The sequence below is a fragment of the Salvelinus namaycush genome, chromosome 37, assembly GCF_016432855.1.
Source record: "Salvelinus namaycush isolate Seneca chromosome 37, SaNama_1.0, whole genome shotgun sequence".
Classification (NCBI taxonomy): domain Eukaryota; kingdom Metazoa; phylum Chordata; class Actinopteri; order Salmoniformes; family Salmonidae; genus Salvelinus; species Salvelinus namaycush.
This window is the reverse complement of record NC_052343.1, coordinates 27,260,525-27,275,292: the sequence shown is the minus strand read 5'-3', so window position 1 is coordinate 27,275,292 and position 14,768 is coordinate 27,260,525. Positions and strand designations below refer to the sequence as shown.

General features: G+C 43.3%; 2 protein-coding genes across 3 annotated transcripts; both read right to left on the bottom strand.

Moving 5' to 3' along the window:
• Positions 1–748: 748 nt before the first annotated feature.
• Positions 749–4,356, bottom strand: LOC120030851 (speriolin-like protein). The gene is made up of 4 exons (XM_038976333.1): positions 2,755–4,356; positions 2,235–2,359; positions 1,488–1,693; positions 749–1,057 (listed from the first exon to the last, which is right to left on the bottom strand). The coding sequence occupies exons 1-4, from the start codon at positions 2,822–2,824 to the stop codon at positions 931–933; spliced, it is 528 nt and encodes a 175-aa protein (XP_038832261.1). The 5' UTR covers positions 2,825–4,356; the 3' UTR covers positions 749–930.
• A 125-nt stretch (positions 4,357–4,481) lies between these two features.
• On the bottom strand, positions 4,482–14,459 carry grinab (glutamate receptor, ionotropic, N-methyl D-aspartate-associated protein 1b (glutamate binding)). Of its 2 annotated transcripts, none has more exons than XM_038976331.1 (7): positions 14,241–14,459; positions 8,497–9,003; positions 7,987–8,102; positions 7,471–7,671; positions 7,035–7,163; positions 5,819–5,962; positions 4,482–5,395 (listed from the first exon to the last, which is right to left on the bottom strand). In XM_038976331.1, the coding sequence occupies exons 2-7, from the start codon at positions 8,927–8,929 to the stop codon at positions 5,246–5,248; spliced, it is 1,173 nt and encodes a 390-aa protein (XP_038832259.1). In that variant the 5' UTR covers positions 8,930–9,003; positions 14,241–14,459; the 3' UTR covers positions 4,482–5,245. The 2 variants fall into 2 exon arrangements, with proteins under 2 accessions (XP_038832259.1, XP_038832260.1); XM_038976332.1 differs by having other exon boundaries at positions 8,497–8,890; positions 14,241–14,458.
• Between the last annotated feature and the right edge of the window lie 309 nt (positions 14,460–14,768).

The window sequence follows — 14,768 nt, the reverse complement described above, 5'->3', positions numbered from 1 at the left end:
CACATTCTGTAAAATGACATTGGAGGCAGTTTATGGCAGAGAAATTAACATTCATGTCTCTGGCAACAGCTCTGGTGGACATTCCTGCAGTCACCATGCCTCAAAACTTGAGACATCTATTGCATTGTGTTGTGTGATAAAACTGCTAATTTTAAAGTGGCCTTTTATTGTCCCCAGCACAAGGTGGACCTGTGTAATGATAATGCGGTTTAATCAGCTTCTTGATATGACACACCTGTCAGGTGGCTGGATTATCTTGGCAAAGGATAAATGCTCACTAACAGGGATGTAAACAAAATTTGTGCACAAAATCTGAGAGAAATAAGCTTTTTGTGTGTATGAAAAATGTCTGGGATTTTTTTTTTCAGCTCATGAACCATGGGACCAATATTTTACGTTGTTTAAACTTTGTTCAGTGTATATGAAAATTAGTTGTGTATACATTACTTAAGCAGACTGCTTTTTCTTTGATGAAATGCATTTTAAATGGCCCAAAGAGCCCTGGAAGTATTTATTCTGTCCAGGTTTCTCCATGTCTGTCATTTCAATATGGAAATATAATGTCAGGTAACTCACAAAGCCAGCCTCAGTGCAACCAACCAACAAACCAAGTGAACGGAAAATATGAATAAAAAAAAAGGCTAAATTAGGAAATGGTCCAATGCAGGAGATGCAGAGCTGTCCTGTCTGCGGAGTGAAGTTTGTATGAGAGAGCGCTTGTCTCCAAAGCAATACAAGCTTAGACACGTTAAGGGTTTGAGTCATTTGTTTATAGTGTAAAACCTTGACTCTCCACAGACGACTGCTCTGCTGTGGAGGGAGGTGGTTTCAGTGGCCGTCCCAGTCTGGCTCTGGTCCTAAACATTTATAAAAGGCTCAGAATCAGCAAGCTGCACGTAACGCCCGGGACCAGAGCTATTCCCAGCCCGTCTACCAGAGGAAGAGGGGCTTGGCGTCCTGCCTGGCCATGAAAGAGAGGCAACTGAACAGCAGCAGGAGATCCTTCAGCAGTTTGGAGGGGGCTGTGTTGATAACTACTCTCCTGAGGAAGTCCGGGCTGTTGAGATTAGATTGTTGTTTATTGTCCTACAAGAGGAAAATCCTACTACAACTCATACCTTACATACACAAACCACACATTACATACACAAACCACACATTACATACACAAACCACATATTACATACAAAAACACACATTACATACACAAACCACACATTACATAAATCACATTGTAACATGGCAGCAAACAAACAACAGTAAACAGTCCCCCCCCCACACCGGCACATATAGGAGGAAGCTTCATAGAATTGTTAATGATTCATGTTGATAAACCCCCCCCGCAGGGATGAAACTCCTCCTGAAGCGTGCAGTGCAGCCTTTACAGTAATTGTCTGACACCTCCAACCTGATGGCAGGAAAGGTGAGCTCTGACATCACAGCCGAGGTTGTACCCTGAAGGGACTACATGGGAGCTACATCATCACCTGTTGTATCCCAGCTCCTGGGCGCTGTAGGAGTCAGCCCTCTGCTTCAGGATGCCGTAGGTGTTGATGATGAACTCTGTGAAGGGGGGGTGGAGAGTCATACTATAGCCTAGCTGCTTCAACTTGGCCATCAGCTCAGCGTGGCGCTGGGACAGCTGGAGCCTGTAGCCCTCGTCCACCTTCCCCGTCAGAGGGTGTGTGGACACCTGAGGAAAAGGGCGGGGGTCAAGCATTTGGTTTGAGTCTCATATGGCACCCTATTTCCAATAGAGTGCACTACTTTTGACCAGGGTCCACATAGGGCTCCATTTGGAATAGGGTGCCATTTGGGACACACACGCTGTCAAAAGTAGTGCACTATATAGTTTAGAGGGTTCCATTTGGGACGCAGAACAACCTCATGGGAGTGGGGGATTAGCCTGTAGAGTTTCTAATTCAGTTATACTGTACATGTCATTATCCAACTCTCTCTTACACATTTGTTTAGAACAGATTTGGAATTAACTTCTTAGGAAATGGAAAACCATTTTGACCTGGGAATAAACCGGTTTGGGAGGCTTTGATTTCCATCTGTGTGTGAATCATTGAAATGACTACATGGCACACAACCACACCCTGTTGTTCAACTAGTCTATTATCCCTTAGCTGACAGAAGGAATGTGTTGTTCAACTTTCTTATAATTCAAAAACTGGAATGACCACACACACACACACACACACACACACACACACACACACCGTTCCCACCTGAATGATCTTGTCTCGTATATTGAGCACAGTGAACCCATAGAGTCTGTTCTGGCCCTGGAATACATAGGACAGGATCCTTCGATCCAGCTGGAAGGCTATCTCCCCCACCAACCGCTCTGGATCTGAATCAATAACATCATTACACCAACCTCTGAATCTGCATGGATTACTTCAATAGATCTCATTACACCAACATCAACATTCATCCACAGCTAGTTTAACAAAATGTTCATATTCTAAACAACATCCAAACGGTATCCTGTTTCCTATATTGTGCACTACTATTGACCAGAGCCCCTATAGGCCCTACTCAAAAGTTATGCACTATATAGGAAATAGGGTGCAATTTGGGACCAACACAATAGTTTTGAATACATATTTTTCTATTCTATTCTGCTATTACAATATTGTCATAATCAGCTCAGTTGATACAAAATGGTGATTCAATTTCTGACTAACATTTTTCTCTAAGGATCATGTCACAACATTGTAATGAGCAAACGACCATTTCACACACCTTTCACCTTCTGAGACATGACGTAAGAACAGCTTGCAGTATCTTCATGTTCTCGTGGGTCTGTGCACATGCAGCTCTTGGTGTAGGACTCCAGGTTAACCAGGGAAGACGTTCTGTGAGGATGTTTGGAAGATTGATGCAGCTCATGTTTGAATCTGTCCTCATCCACGATGTCTTGCCACTGAATAGTTGTGTTCCTGCCTGTGGGTAGGAAATACACATCAGAATCAATTCTAAATGCAAAAAGGGTGACAAATTGAGACAAAAAGAAACCAGGCTAAAAATAATAAGCAAATATATGTAGATGCTCTCCCCTTTGACTACATCCTCCCTCTGCTGACCTCACTCAAGCCATGAGTTGCTTAGACGTCGCATGCATCAATCAATGGTTGCGTGCGACGTCATCGACTGACAGATTGCTATAACATATGATTTGGTTAGTCGATAGGTAAAATATCTATCCAGGCCTTTTAAGATCTGGCAACGTCTAAACAATGGAACCATGAACGTTCTCAACCTTCAGTCTCTTGTCCTTAGATCAACTCATGAACATAATGTAGTTTTTAAATTGTTTGTTTTTTGTTGTTGTTGCTTTACATCACTATGAGATGTCTTTATGTAATGAATAGAGCTTTATAAATTGAATAAATTATTTAAATGTTAGTCATTTAGCAGATGCTCTTATCCAGAGCTCCTTACAGGGTTTTTCATCTCGTCGGCTCAGGGATTCGAACCATCATCCTTTCGGTTAGTGGCCCAAAGCTCTTAACCACTAGGCTATCTGCCACCCTTAATATTATTATTATTATATGTCCAATATTTTAGCTGGTGCTTTGCTCGGACCTGCATGGCAGTACTGATATTGGGATTAATTAAATTTCATTTCACGCCGTATAGTGTAAATCCAATTCCAATTTTTCAGTTTTTCCAACCCTGTTTATTAATTCTAACGGTACGGACGTGTCACATGTCTTGGACGTCCTCTAGTGGCAAAGAGCGGCACACGCACCACCATCACCCACATCGATGTCGATTGCAATGCGTAAACCATACTTGAACAGTTACCTGTCGATTCACTGAGAGTATCGCTGGTTAGAGCGGAGGTTTGCAGTTTGGACTTCAGATCAAAGTTTTCCTTCATCAAGCCAAGCCTTATTTTCAGGTTGTCATTCTCGTACCGCAGTTTCTCATTCTCCAAGCGCAATGACGCACCGCCCCCCTCTGTATCCATATCTACCCAGACACTTCTCCGACTCCAAGCGCCTACTTCAGGCGTTCAGACAGTTGAGACACAACTTGCAAGTTTGTAGACCCTTTCCGTCTGTCTTATAAATCAAATCCTCAAATGAAATAGGTTATAAATAGCATCATAATAGGGTGTCAGAACGTTCGGTTTAACTTAACACCGTTATGTCATGTGTCATAATTACACATCGAACATAATTACAGAATCTCCTTTATGATGTCTAAACAGATAGGCTATACGTCATTCTTGACGCTCAACATTTGCATTGCATCAGGGGAAATCATTTCTCACAACATTTCTTTCCAGACTGAAAAGCTGAAAACTAGGCACAAATGTCTGGAAAATATAATTAACAAACTGACATTCATGCTTTTGGCTTAGAAAAAAAAACATCATATCCCAAAGTGCATAATCATGATTCATACACTATTAGAAACTATTTAGCAGCGTCCAGTAATCACCAGCAATGATAAAGAAGAAAGAGATCACAATTCAGTTTTAATTGAATAACTATCAACAAATTCAGCTGCAAAGACTCACAAACATCAGAAATATCACAAAACAAATTGAATTCAAATATTATTAAATTATTCACACTACACTATTTAAACCAGTATGGACTGTGGTAAAACTGAGCATAATAAACATGAGGGAGTACCATCAAGCAGAGTTACTTGCTATGACTGTGATATGTGGTTGTTTAGTTACCCAAGATGAAGGAACTGACTAAGTTAAATCAAATGTTTTGTAACATGCGCCGAATACAACAGGTATAGACTTCACTGTGAAATGCTTATTTACGAGTCTTTCCCAACAATGCAGAGTTAAAAAGTACGAAAATTAGCAAAGAAAAATAGTAACGCAATAGAAAAATACATGGCTCTGGATAAGAACATCTGCTAAATCAGGGTTTCCCAAACACGCTCTGCAATGACTGACAAGAGGAACTGATGATGCACCACCCTATTTAGAAATGTCACCTTGTGCATTCTACTATTACAACTTTCAAGAGTAAGTTCAAAGCCGGACTGAGTTCGCTAGGGGGGGCGCGCCCCACAGTTTGGGAACCACTGCTCTAAAAGCGCATAGGGAACCACATTTAGAACGACAGGCGACAGCAGTGTTCACCTGAGACATAGGCACATAAAACAACGAGTAGCAGGTGTTGTACTAGATATGGGAACAAATTAGTAACTCCTGTAAAAAGACTCCTTCATCCTTCAATGGTTCCTTTAGAGGAAGCTCTCAGTTCCGTGCTCTTCCAACGATAGACAGGATGTAGAGGAAGATGTTGATGATGTCAGTGTACAGGGAGAGAGCAGCAAAAACATAGTCCTCTGGACTCAGGGCCTTCTCCTTGTTGCCAAGCAGCAGCTGAGTGTCCACAGCCAAGAACTGGAATCAAGATTTTTCAAAAGAATGATCATTCTATTATCACAATTAGAATTAGCATTCTACTCATTCTATTTGAGCAAAATCTGTGCAGTGAGATAAGGTCTTGATTTGGTCTGACAACACATGCAAAATAATGACTAAGTCTGTGTACAAAATGGCACCCTGTTGCCTATATAGGGCATTACTTTGGCCATGGCCCATCAATCAAAACACTTGCATGAATACTTAAATAGTTGCCCTACTACCACCACCAGTAGCGTTTCTACAGGAAGAGAGACATCACCTATGATAATCAAGACCATTACCAAAGAAAGAGATTTTAGTATGCATCCCTAATAGCACCATTCCCTAAATAGTGCACTACGATGGTCAAAAGTAGTGCACTATAAAGAAAATAGGGTGGCATTTGTGACAAGGACTTACGCATGTGAAGAGTAGAGCGCCCAGCGAGGCGTAGACCAGTTCCAGGATCTTATTGCGGATGAAGATGCAGAGGAAGCCGAAGAGGAACAGGACAATCAGACAGACCAACAGCACACCGTGACAGGAAGTGAAGTCATACTTGGTCTGTATGGGGTCGGAGGTCGGGTCAGAAAGAATGCCAAAGGGACATATTAGTGATTAGCCAATGAGCTGACTGATTTACTATCAAACAATAATAATATCACTAGGCTCACTGAACAGGGTAGGGTGGGTACCATCACTAAGCTCACTGAACAGGGTATGATGGTACCATCACTAGCCTCACTGAACAGGGTAGGGTCATGACCATCACTAGCCTCACTGAACAGGGTAGGGTCAGTACCATCACTAGCCTCATTGAACAGGGTAGGGCCAGTACCATCACTAGCCTCACTGAACAGGGTAGGGTCAGTACCATCACTAGCCTCACTGAACAGGGTAGGGTCAGTACCATCACTAGCCTCACTGAACAGGGTAGGGTCAGTACTATCACTAGCCTCACTGAACAGGGCAGGGTCAATACCATCACTGAACAGGGCCAGTATCTATGATGGCAGGGTCAGGGTCAATTCCAGGTCAATTCCTGTTAAATTTGATTCCATAGGAAGGCTATTTAAAGGTACACTCAGCGATATGACGTAGGTGCACAAAGTAAACAGCGTAGTTTATCAATTTCCCCAACTAAGAGCGTTGAAGCGTGAGGCTCAACTCCCCCTCTGTTTTGGTACCGTACCTACCACGCTCTAACAGCGTGAAGTGAACCCATACCCATGCACAGATACTGTGTGTGACCGAAGTCTTGCATCTCGCTCATAGCAATGTAATTTCACTGAGTCTACCTTTAATTCTGACATTGACTGGAATACACCCCATCCCTGATAACCCTATGCCATGTTGAACTGTGAGAAGAGAGAGAGAGAGAGAGAGAGAGCGAGATGGAGGGCGAGAGAGAGGGAGATGGAGGGCGAGAGAGAGGGAGATGGAGGGCGAGAGAGAGGGAGATGGAGGGCGAGAGAGAGAGATGGAGGGCGAGAGAGAGAGAGAGAGATGGAGGGCGAGAGAGAGAGAGAGATGGAGGGCGAGAGAGAGAGAGAGAGAGAGAGATGGAGGGCGAGAGATGGAGGGCGAGAGATGGAGGGCGAGAGATGGAGGGCGAGAGAGAGAGATGGATACAGACCTGGAGAGAGAAGATAACCACGGTGAAGCAGACAACAGCAGTGATGCCCACGGCCATGATGACTGAGTCAGTGTCGTAGAAACTAGCGATCATCCCCACCATGTAGGACATAGCCAGGGTCAGGATGGACTGGAAACACCAGAGGCAAGGAGTCATACAACCTCTTTTACAACTTCAACAATACCTATGCAACTTATGATGTAGCAGTGCACATATCAATGCAAACTTATAGTGAATAAGACATTTCTTTTCATCTTCAATTAGATAAATGTACAGAACCGGCCCATAAAGAACAGCTACGAATACTATTCTTCATTGAGGGTGTTTTTTATTCCAGGTAAAGTCTTAATCTGAGTTTGGAAAACAGGACCATAAAGTATATAATTATATAATGGTAATAATGGCCATTTAAATGAGACAGGTCTTATTAACTTACTAGTGCAATCAGGTTCCATGGATGTTTGCGGCGAAACTCTCCACAGCAGCTGATGGTGATGAGAGAGACGAAGAAGACGCCATAGGACACCCAGTATGTCCATGTGTTGGCCCTGACGAACACTTTGATGTCCTCCACAAAGGTGAAGAGAGCCACAAAGGAGAATGTTACCATCAGCTGGACGGTCAACACCATGAAGACCTGTAGGTGGACAAGGAGACAGAGACTATTAGATACAGGATACATACAGTACTAGAATTCCAACTACAGATGAAATGTAGACTCTGCTCTTTAAAAAACGGTTTGAAGCCATTTTGTTTGATTATTATGATGGTTATACAGATGAAATGTAGACTCTGCTCTTTAAAAAACGGTTTGAAGCCATTTTGTTTGATTATTATGATGGCTATACAGATGCACGTACAACCATTTTATCTTAAGTTTATATTTTTTCTTTAGTTCAAGTTTGCTTGAGGTCCTGATTTGGAGCCTCTTGTCATCCAGGTTGTCCCTTACTTTCCGGATGAAGGCTCGTCTTATGGTCTTGTCGTCCAGTCCAGTGCCAAGAGAGAAGGAAATATTGTCACTAAAGGCTGGGGGTTGATCATCGCTGTGGTAACCAGTGTTTGGGTCTGGGAGAAAAGACAGACTCAATGCAATGCACATCAGACCACAAACACTTCCAATGCCCCTTTCTATCCATCAAGGAATGATAACACACATCAGACCACAAACACTTCCAATGCCCCTTTATATCCATCAATGAATGATAACACACATCAGACCACAAACACATCCAATGCCCCTTTCTATCCATCAATGAATGATAACACACATCAGACCACAAACACTTCCAATGCCCCTTTCTATCCATCAATGAATGAAAACACACATCGTTTTTGCTCCGTACTGAAAGTGCTCCATCTTGAAAACTTCACTGCTGTCATGCATCATTTTGTGGACTAATGAACAAAATACTAAAAGATAGTTTGAGTGAACTATCCCTTTAACACTTGAAGTACTCACCATGATTTGGGTTGTCAAAGCCCTGACCGTAGGCCCCAGGCATGGGAGCGTAAGGTGCAGTGCCATATCCTGGGTTCCCCTGACCCTGGGAGTACATGGGCTGACCAAATGCCCCAGGCGTGGGGAAGGGCATCCCCCCTGGAGCAGGCCCTGGCCCCTCAAATGGGTTCGGCATTCCCTGCGTGTTGGGTAAGGTCATCCCATATCCTGGGTTCCCCTGACCCTGGGAGTACATGGGCTGACCAAATGCACCAGGCGTGGGGAAGGGCATCCCCCCTGGAGCAGGCCCTGGCCCCCCAAATGGGTTCGGCATTCCCTGCGTGTTGGGTAAGGTCATCCCATATCCTGGTGGGCTTGGCTGCCCAAAGCCTACATTTGGGGGCTGGATGCCCCCCTCCAATGAAGAATAGATATTCTTGTCAGGTTGGGACATCACTAGGTCTGTTCCTCTCACTAGGAGAGGGGTTCAAGAAGTGTTGATCTTGTCTGGACTGTAGAAACAGGGCACTAAAGATAGAGACACATGATGACGAATGACAAAGGTTACTTTTGACATTTTAGTCATTTAGCAGAAGCAATTTACAGGAGCAATTAGGGTTAAGTGCCTTGCTCAAGGGCACATCGATTTTTCACCTAGTCAGGTAGGTGGTTAGGATCCTAGTAGGTATCTTAGTAGGTTAGGATGGTAAAGGTTTTAAGAGTATATAATCTAATCTAAAAAGGGGTTTTAAAATGAGACCAAAGTTCATCCTGGTATCCCTAGGGGATACCTGCCCCAGTATCTGTGCATTAGAGATGTCGACAATGAGTATGATGGTCTCCTCTCTAACGCCCAGGAAGCTCACATTCAAACTCCCATTAGACAGCTCTGCAAGCATCATGTCAAAATATGTTCCTTACTCACCACAAATCTGAATTTACTCCCGTTATGGCCGGTATGTACTTCCAAAAAAGGTATAAATAAAAATGTACAAGCAAAGGAAATGCATATTCAGCACTCATACTGCCACAAACAGAAAGGATACAACATCTCAATACATTGGAGGTGCTGAAAAATGACCTTTTTTTGGTTGCTTGTATTCTTATTTAGACGTTTTTTGGAAGTACATACAGGCCGTAACGGGAGGAAATGAACATAGCTGCTGAGCGAAACTCCCTATTCGGTAAGATCGCTTGCAGAGCTGTCTAATGGGAGTTTGAATCCGTTTAGAGGCTTCTCTAATGCACAGATACTGGAGCAGGGAATACTCTATCCACCCTGTAATAACTGTGCATCACGAGGGAGAGAGAGAGCCATGATTCAGAAATCATCCAGATTAGAACAATGATAAGCAAACAGCAGTGTGCTATTCATTACAATGGAAGAGCTCAAAATAATATAACCAAAAATAAACTGTGACCCCCCCCCAAGCACGCCATCTTAATTCTTGTGTGACACTTGATATTCTGTATTTCCCCTGATTGTCAATGCGATTCCAATGTGGGTCAAAAGGGAAATAAAAGTATTATCAGAGTTTTTCGGGGGCTAGGGGCACTGTCTGCCGGTATCAAATATTGTGATAACTAACAATACAGATCAGAGCCTGTCGTTTCCAAATGAACCATAGTGGGCAGAACAAGCAGGGAGGTGGGCAGAGCCAAGAGCCACTTCTGGCCAATGGGCTTCCTCTCAGTGAATGGAAACACCAAACGGATGCTTCATATTTATACATCCTGTCAACTATCTGGTTTATCGTTCCATCCAGGGTTGCCATGTTTGATATTTTCCTGCAAATTGTGCTACTTTGAAAACGATGTCAGGGGTGAAAATGTATTGGTCGCGGGTGGAGGGATTTTGGGATACTTCTAAATCGCATTGCGGCCGCCATGGCATTTCTCTTAAACAATATATATTTCACTGTGACCTGCTTCCGCAGACTATCAGGCAGTGAGAAGGCTGTTACTGAGTGAGTGAGTGAGTGAGTGAGTGAGTGAGTGAGTGAGTGAGTGAGTGAGTGAGTGAGTGAGTGAGTGAGTGAGTGAAGGTGAGTGTGTATGTTGAGAGCACTGGTTGAGAGAGTTATGCAGCAGAGACACGGAGACAGAGCAGCACACAAGCACGTCGTGACAACTTCTTACCAAGTCTATTTAGATGGGTGCCTCCATAATGACCATTATTCCATAAATCATTAACGCTCTAGAACTGATATAACGGCGACAAAGCATTGGAAAACGGCTTTAGGCGCACGAGAGCTCTTTAGATACATTTGCTCAGAGGTGGTTTAAAATAAACTGCATTCTAATGTCTCCTTTCTTATGGATAACCATATCAAGCGAAGGGTTTTACTCATGCTCAGTTCTTGAAATAACAAGTCAATCTCCAAAATAGGCCATTTATAACAGTTTGTAGTCTTAACATCTGGCACATCATAACTGCACAATTTCCAGAAAATTCCCTGACATTCCTTTGTAGAAGATAATCCAAGTGTTTCTTGCACAGAGATTGAGATCCTCTGTTCAATATTCATCACTCAAACTCTCCTGTTGGGTGTATCTATATAGTTATCCACATGCGCAAACGGGATATATTTAAGAAATAAGGCACAAGGGGGTGTGGTATATGGTCAATATACCACGGCTAAGGGCTGTTCTTACGAATGACGGAGTGCCTGGATACAGCCCTTAGCCGTGGTATACTGGCCATATATCACAAACCCCTGATGTGCCTTACTGCTATTATAAACTGGTTACCAACATAATTAGAACTGTAAAACGTTTTTGTCATTCCCGTGGTACACGGTCTGATATACCACGGCTGTCAGCCAATCAGCATTTGGGGCTCTAACCACCCAGTTTATATTTACAATTATTAACTAAGTGGCTTGAGCCCCGAATGCTGATTGTTTGAAAGCCATGGTATATCAGACGTGTACCACGGGAATGACAAAAACGTTTTACAGTTCTAATTATGTTGGTAACCAGTTTATAATGGCAATAAGGCACATCAGGGGTTTGTGGTATATGGCCAATATACCATGGCTAAAGGCTATGTCTTAAGAACAGTCCATATACCACACCTCATCGTGTCTTATTGCTTAAGCATAGCAGTCTAAACAAGTTAAATTGACATCCATTGATGAAAATGATCTGGAGAGTTTAATAAGGGAAATGTATCTTCTCTTGTGACATATTCTTAAACTCGCAATAATTATTATTTTGATGGAAAACCATATTTTGCTTCTTAGCCTGGAAAAGGATTTATTGGATAAATGTGGCAACTCCTCTCTTGCTGCAACATTTTTTGGGGGGGGCTAGTTCAGGCCTTTTGTTCAGGTTCAGGGGTCATTGGGTAATACATTTACATTTGAGCTAGATCTGGCAACCCTGGTGCCATCTGTGCAGGACACGTTATCCTAGTTAGCTGGGTAATCGAGGCTTTCTGAAGGTATACCAGGTTCACATCATGCCTTCCCTTTTGCCTTCAAAATACTTTTAAAAAAACAAACAGAATCTGTGGCATTATTTAGGATGCTGAAGACAGAAGATTATATTATACTAAATAAAACAAATTATTTGAACTGAGCAGAAAGTGTGGTTTCACTTTTTTTCTCTCTCCTAAATTGTGTTCCTTCATCGGGTTTCGACCTCAGATCCCTCACGTCCCTGAATGTTCCATACTCTACCTGCTAAACTACCAGTCAGGTGAAACTTTTTGAACAAAATCCTAACTATATTTGTAAGTGCTGTGTCCAGGTCAGTGTTTGAAAGCAGCGACAATGGCCAAATCAGTGGGATCTCGCATTTTGCAACACACCGTTTGAAAAAGCACATGATCAAACTAAGCTTCGGACGTAATTGATGATGACGCACTTCTGATAGTGATACATGCTTCCGCACACTGCTTCGAAGTTAGCTGCTTAGCGATTTCAACGCATGGCTCGGAGCTCCGGTATCATAACTAGCTACCTTTGTCGCCCCCGCCTGCTGTGTACCAGAGTCCTAGCTATCGTTAGCTAGCTAGCTACCTATCCCGCCTGATGTGTACCGGAGTCCTAGCTAGCTAGCAACCAGCGTTGTTGCCCCCGCCTCTTCTGTCGGGTTTATCAACGGTTGGCATCCAACGTTATGGTGCGTTACCGTCACCCACTGTACCAGAGTCCGAGCTTTAAAAAAGTACCTGCTCGTCGGACATCTCATTCCAAAATCATGGGCATTAATATGGAGTTGGTCCCCCATTGCGGCTATAACAGCCTCCACTCTTCTGTGAAGGCTTTCCACTAGATGTTGGAACATTGCTGTGGGGTTTTGCTTCCATTCAGCCACAAGAGCATTAGTGAGGTCCGGGACTGATGTTGGGCGATTAGGCCTGGCTCGCAGTTGGCGTTCCAATTCATCCTAAAGGTGTTCGATGGGGTTGAGGTCAGGGCTCTGCAGGCCTGTCAAGTTCTTCCACAATGATCGACAAACCATTTTTGTATAGACCTCACTTTTATGCACGGGGCATTGTCATGCTGAAAGAGGAAAGGGCCTTCCCCAAACTGTTGCCACAAAGTTGGAAGCACAGAATCGTCTAGAATGTCATTGTATGCTGTAGAGTTAATATGTCCCTTCACTGGAAGTAAGGGGCCTAGCCTGAACCATGAAAAACGGACCCAGACCATTAATGCTCCTCCACCAAACTTTACAGTTGGCACTATGCATTCGGGTAGGTAGCGTTCTCCTGGCATCCACCAAACCCAGATTCGTTCGTCGGACTGCCAGATGGTGAAGTGTGATTCATCACGCCAGAAAACGCATTTCCAATCGCAGCGAGCTTTACACCACTCCAGCTGACGCTTGACGTTGCGCATGTTTATCTTAGGTTTGGCTGCTCGGCCATTAAAACATATTCCATGAAACTTCCGACAAACAGTTATTGTGCTAATGTTGTTTCCAGAGGCAGGTTGGAACTCGGTAGTGAGTGTTGCAACCAAGGACAGAGATTTTTACATGCTACGCTTCAGCACTTGGCGGTCCCGTTCTGTGGGCTTTTATGTCCTACCACTTCGCGGCTGAGCCATTGTTACTCCTAGACGTTTCCACTTCACAATAACAGCACTTACAGTTGACCAGAGCAGAAATTTGATGAACTGACTTGTTGGAAAGGTGGCATCCTATGACAGTGCCATGTTGAAAGTCACTGAGCTCTTCAGTAAAGTCTTTCTATGGGGGCGGCAGATAGTGGTTAGAGCGGTGGGACAGTAACCGAAAGTTTGCTGACAAGGTAAAAATCTGTCGTTCTTCTCGTTAACAAGACAGTTAACACACTGTTCCCCGGTAGGCAGTCATTGTAAATTAGAATTTGTTCTTAACTGACTTGCCTAGTTAAATGTAAAAAATCTACTGCCAATGTTTGTATATGAAGATTGCATGGCTGTGTGCTTGATTGTATACACAATCTGTCAGCAATGGATGTGACTGAAATAGCCGAATCCACTCATTTGAAGGGGTGTCCACATACGTTTGTATATTATATTGAGAGGTGCAGATGCAGGAACGCCCCGAATTTCGGGCCGCAATTGCACCCTTCTACCAATAATAACTTTCACTGTTACAAGAATCATGAGTTCAGATCTAGGATCAGTTTAGTCGACTAAACTACGGCTGTGGAGAACCATTACTGCGCCATTGACAACCGTTGTTGTTTTGTAGAAGTGGAAAACTATAACAGGCTGTACAATATATATATAAATCCCACTGCAACAAACAACTCAATCTCACATTACCGGTATTCTCCGTGGATGAAGTTTGAACGTTTTCCGTAAACGTCTTCCAAGTTGCTCCCAGTTTGAAATACAGTCGTGTGAACAGCTATAAAGGAAAGAAGAAAATTACTTTCCTTTTCGGTAGGCGATATTTGTTCCGCTAAATCCTGTGTTACATATTTCAGTCCAAGAGGTCATGCGCGCCCCGCGTGAGGCACGTCATTTCTCGAATGAACTGGGGGACGCTGTTAGCCCTGCTGCCATCAGATGACGCGATTATTCCTTACGTGACAATTACAAAAGACGTGAGGAATAGTTGCGCCATCTGGCGGCAGCGGGGCTCGCCCACATGTCAACATAGGGCCAATGATGAGTAAATATTAAAACTTGATCGTTAAAGGGCCAATACAGCCGTTTTTCTATATTAAATCATTTATGCGTAACAATTAAGTACCTTACTGTGACTGTTTTCAATTGAAATGGTCAAAAAGAAACAAAAATAGCTTCTTAGCAAAGAGAAATTTCTCAAACAACAATTTTGCAAGGACT